This window comes from Neomonachus schauinslandi, chromosome 15, assembly GCF_002201575.2.
Source record: "Neomonachus schauinslandi chromosome 15, ASM220157v2, whole genome shotgun sequence".
Lineage (NCBI taxonomy): Eukaryota > Metazoa > Chordata > Mammalia > Carnivora > Phocidae > Neomonachus > Neomonachus schauinslandi.
Window position 1 is genome coordinate 963,864 of NC_058417.1, and position 4,215 is coordinate 968,078.

The 4,215-nt window shown below is 69.0% G+C and overlaps 1 protein-coding gene across 1 annotated transcript in view; it reads right to left on the minus strand.

Moving 5' to 3' along the window:
• The window catches only part of WSCD1 (WSC domain containing 1), a 19,553-nt gene extending 18,883 nt beyond the window's left edge, over positions 1-670 (minus strand). Inside the window, exon 1 of the mRNA XM_044921669.1 lies at positions 1-670. Coding sequence (XP_044777604.1) covers positions 1-425 — 425 coding nt within the window. The 5' untranslated portion in view covers positions 426-670.
• Positions 671-4,215: the final 3,545 nt, after the last annotated feature.

The following is a 4,215-nucleotide window of genomic DNA, read 5'->3' on the forward strand; positions in this document are numbered from 1 at the left end:
CGGCTGCTGGCCACGGGCCTGGGGGCCTCGGGGCCCGGGGCGGGCGGCCCCCGGGCGTCTCCCGCGAGGTGGTGGAACCAGCGGCGACGCCTCAGCGGGGGCAGCTCTGAGTTCCGGCTCCGGAGCCCGCGGGGGCCGGGCCGGGGCCGGCCTGGGGGCCTCCGCAGCACGTCCATGCCGAGCAGCAGCTCCGGGCTGACGCGGGGGGCCTGCAGCGCCCCACTGTCCAGCAGGCCCACGCCCAGCGCCATGGCGGCCACGGGCAGGGCCTGCAGGGGGCCGGGCGCTCGGGGCCCCGGTGGGAGGGCCACGCGGGCCCGCTGCAGCAGCAGGCTGCCCGTCATCAGGTAAGCGGCCGTGAGGAAGAAAAGCAGGAACTGCGTTCGGAGGAGAAGCTTCTGCAGGCGGCAGAGGGGTTTGGCCATGCCCCCGGGCGGCGGCTCCCGGCTGCAGCCTGGGCACGGCTCCTAGCACCCGACGGCGGGGGAGGCCGGGGCCCCCAGCGGCCTCATCCCCGCACCCGGCACCAGCCTGCGCGCCTCTGGGCTCCCCGGTCCTCCCGCCCTGATTCCGGCAGGTGCTCGGGGGGCAGCATCACACGGCCCCGGCCACGGGGCCCCGTGGCTGTGGGTCCTGCCTCAGCGTCACCAGCTCCGCCGTCGCTGAGCTCCACCAATGGGCACGCCCGGCCGGAGAATCTGGAAGAGCGGAGAGAGCACGCTGAGACGCAAGGCCCGGGGCCTCTGTCTCCCAGAGGGGACACCTGTTCAGCAGGAGCCCCAGACAGAGAGCAGGGCTCGGGTCCCAGCTCCGCCCCCGCTGGCTGTGTGCCCCTGGCAGTCACTGGGCCTCCGCCGCCCCGTCCGCAAAATGGGAGTGACGCCCCCTCCGCTTGAGCAGCGGTGAAGGCCCAGGGACAGAGGCGGCTCTGCACTCAGTCCTCACAGGCCAGGCCCTGACGTGCTATCTCCTTCGACCCTCAGGGCAAACCAGCGAGGTGGACGCTGGCCCCATTTTACAGAGGAGGCAAAAGGAGGCAAGGGCACTTTGCCACGTCGTTCAGCTGGCGGACGGAGGAGCTGAGGTTTGGATGGGTCTGTTTCGGGGCCTGGACCTTGAACTAGTAAACGGTCCGGCCAGCGACGGACACCAGCACGTACAAGCACCCAGCCCAGGGCACGCAGCAGGGACTCTATGCATGTGCACAACCTGCCGACTCCCGGGGGCGCCCTGGGCCTGGAAGCTGTGTTCTGGAAACTGCTTCTGCAGAGGCCAATGGGCTTTAGCCTGGGAGAGGGTGCGGGGCCGCGCACCTGCTCACGGAGGCCGGGGCGCCTGGCGGGACAGCGGGCGGCGCTCAGCTCAGCGCGGCCTTCCGGGGCTGCCCTCGGCTCTCCCACTGGGCTTTGGCTCCCGTTGGCGGTGCCTCTGAAGCGGGCTGCTAGGGGCTGGCGGGGGCTCTGCAGCTGCCGGGAGCCAGGCCGCTGCGTGAGGGTGGCCCTCGGCACAAGGAACGTCTTGTCCTGGGAAGAAAAGCTCCCGGGAGCGTGACTAACGTGGCCCGGGACCCCCGCCAGGCCCCGCGGCCCCTCAATGAGTGCTCTGTGCGCGGGCACAGCCAGCCCCGTGTGAGCAGAAAGACAATGTTTGGGCTCTTGTGTCTGGGGCGGGGATCCAGAGCGGCTCCCTGGCCAGCACTGCCCTTTCCAGGCCCCAGGTCCCGAGGCCGCCCCCTCCCCCGCTGAGGACCGGGGCCTGGGATCACGGGGGGCAGGTCCTGCCGGCCAGGGGGGGGGGGGGGGGGCAGCTCCACAGTCAGCAGACGGGGCTGGATTTAAACTCTGAGCCGGGAAGCCACTTGCGCGGGTCTCCGGAGCTCTTACTTTCGCGTTAAGCTGGTGTGCGCCGGGCCTGCCCCAGCCAGCCTCGTCAGATTTGTAATGCCACAGAGGAAATCCCAAGAAATCCTGCCTGATCCCCCTGCCTCCAGCTCTGGGCCTCCAGTCCACCTTCGGCGAGGCCGCCAGGGTGAGCCTCGGAACACACAAATCTGACCACGGTGCTCCCCCGCTCAAAACCCCTTCCAAGAGCTCCCCGTGGCTTCGGGGAGTAACTCCAAGCTCCTCCGCGGGACACACAAGGCCCCACCCGGGCTTGTCCGTTGCCCAGCCCTCTCCTTGGGCTTCCCACCACACGCGCGTGCAAGCGTGCACGCACCATGAGCCAGCCGGCCACCGGAGCACGCTGCCTTGGGGCCTCTGGTGTCTTTTCCATCCTCATAGCCCAGTGAACCCCTGGGTAACCTCCGAGGCTTAGCCCAGGGGTCACCTCCTCCAAGAAGCCTTCCCTGACCACCCCCAGTGACACACACACACACACACACACACACTGGCAGAGACTCCTCTGCCTTCCTACAGCCGTGCTGACCCCTAACCCAGCACCCGGCAGCCTGGGAAACTTGTCGTCGCCCAGCTTCCTGTCGATCATCCACACAGGACTGCGACCAGCTCCAGGCGAGAGGCCATACGCCGCTCATTCCCGTAACTCCGGCCCCAGCACGAGGCCTGCCCAGCAGTGTGGATGTGCCGCGATCCTGGTTTCTGAACACATTTTTTAGGGCGAACGAGAGGATAAACTGACCGGCTAATCCTGGTATCAGAAAGCTGTTCCTCCTGTGGGGTCTTGGGGCCCCGAGCACTCAGGGGGCACCAACCCAGACCTGTGGGGCCCCAGCCTGAAATGTGGGGGAGCCGCGTGTGGTGGGCAGGGCGCTGTCAGGGCCCATCGGTCAGGGTCCCAGTGATCACGGACCCCACAGTACCCTCCCGAGTCAGCCCCTCCCAGGGGGCCCCCTGGTCTGGGGAGGAGGCCTGGGCGTGGAGGCAGGGACGGCCACTTCCAGGGTCCTATAAAGCAGGCTGCCGCCCTAAACATCTCAAATCACAAGGCTGATCCCCAGCCCAGAACACCTGCGTGGGGCGGTGTGGGGGGCCGGCACGGCCCCTGCCCCGGACTTCTGCTACCCTTCCTCCCAGTGTCACACCCGCTGGTCACCCCCACCCCTCCTCAAGGCGGGCACCCCCTCCGGGCAAGGCACCGATCACACCTGACGTAGCACCCCCCCCCCATGCTGGACGTCCGCTGAGGCCGGGGGCGGCTGGGGGAGGGGCACATCTGCGCCAGAGCTCCCAGCCCGGCCACAGGGTCAGCCCCACGGCACAAGCTGCCAGCGCCCGGGGGCTGTCCAGCCACAGCCGGTCTGCTCGGGGGCGGGGGGAAGCCCATCGGCGGTGCCCGTGGGGCAAGGCATTGCTCAGGACGGAGCTTCAGGCTCCTCATCTATGAAATGGGGCAATCAGCAAGGCTGTGGGATCGGTCCAGGGGGAAAAGCCCTGCTCCCTACAAAGCGTGGTGCCCGCTGTTGTGAACGCCGAGGAGGGGCCCCCAGCAGCTATGTCACAGGTGACCTCGGTCTCCAGGGGCCCCTCGCCTCCCTGGGGTGGGCCCGGCACCCCATCCTTGCCTGAAGCCGCCCCAGGCTGTTCGCAATTTCTTCCCTGTTCAGCGCCCCCCCCCCCACAAAGCACTCCTAGCAGAAGAAGGAGCCAGGCTGGACCGCGTTCGCCCCCTGCCCCATCCGGTGGCTCCACGCACCCCTCCCACGCAGGTGCCCTGCTCTCCCCCCTCGAGAGCCGTGGCCCCTAGAGCCCTGCAGGGGGAGGGGCACCGCCTGTGGTCAGACCCCGGGGGCACGCACGCCCGGGCTCCCCGCTCCGGAGCCCGCCCGGACCCACTGGGGCACCAGCAGCTAACGAGGCGGGACGTCTTCTCGAAAGGCCTTCCGCGTGCCTCCCCCAGCCCATCTTGAGCCCAGGCCAGGTCCGAGTCCCGGACGCTGCTGTGTGCCGTCCCCCTCGGCTGGGAGTCATTCTTCCCCCAGCCGCTCTCCTCCCGCGGCACCTCCCATCTTGTAATCAAGCAACGAGCGAGCTCTGGGGAGAGGAGAATGAGGGGACACACCGCTGCCTGAGGCTGGGGCCTCGTCAGGAGGGGGGCCGGGGCTCAGCATGGAGCCTCAGGCTGGACAAAGGGGGACACTCGCTGCCCTGCCCAGTGATGGCAGCACCCCAGAGAAGACAGGGCCTGGGGGGAGGGGAGGATCCAGAGTCCCCTCCCAGCAAGGAGAGAGTAAGGGGCCCAGGGCTTCTGAGGGTC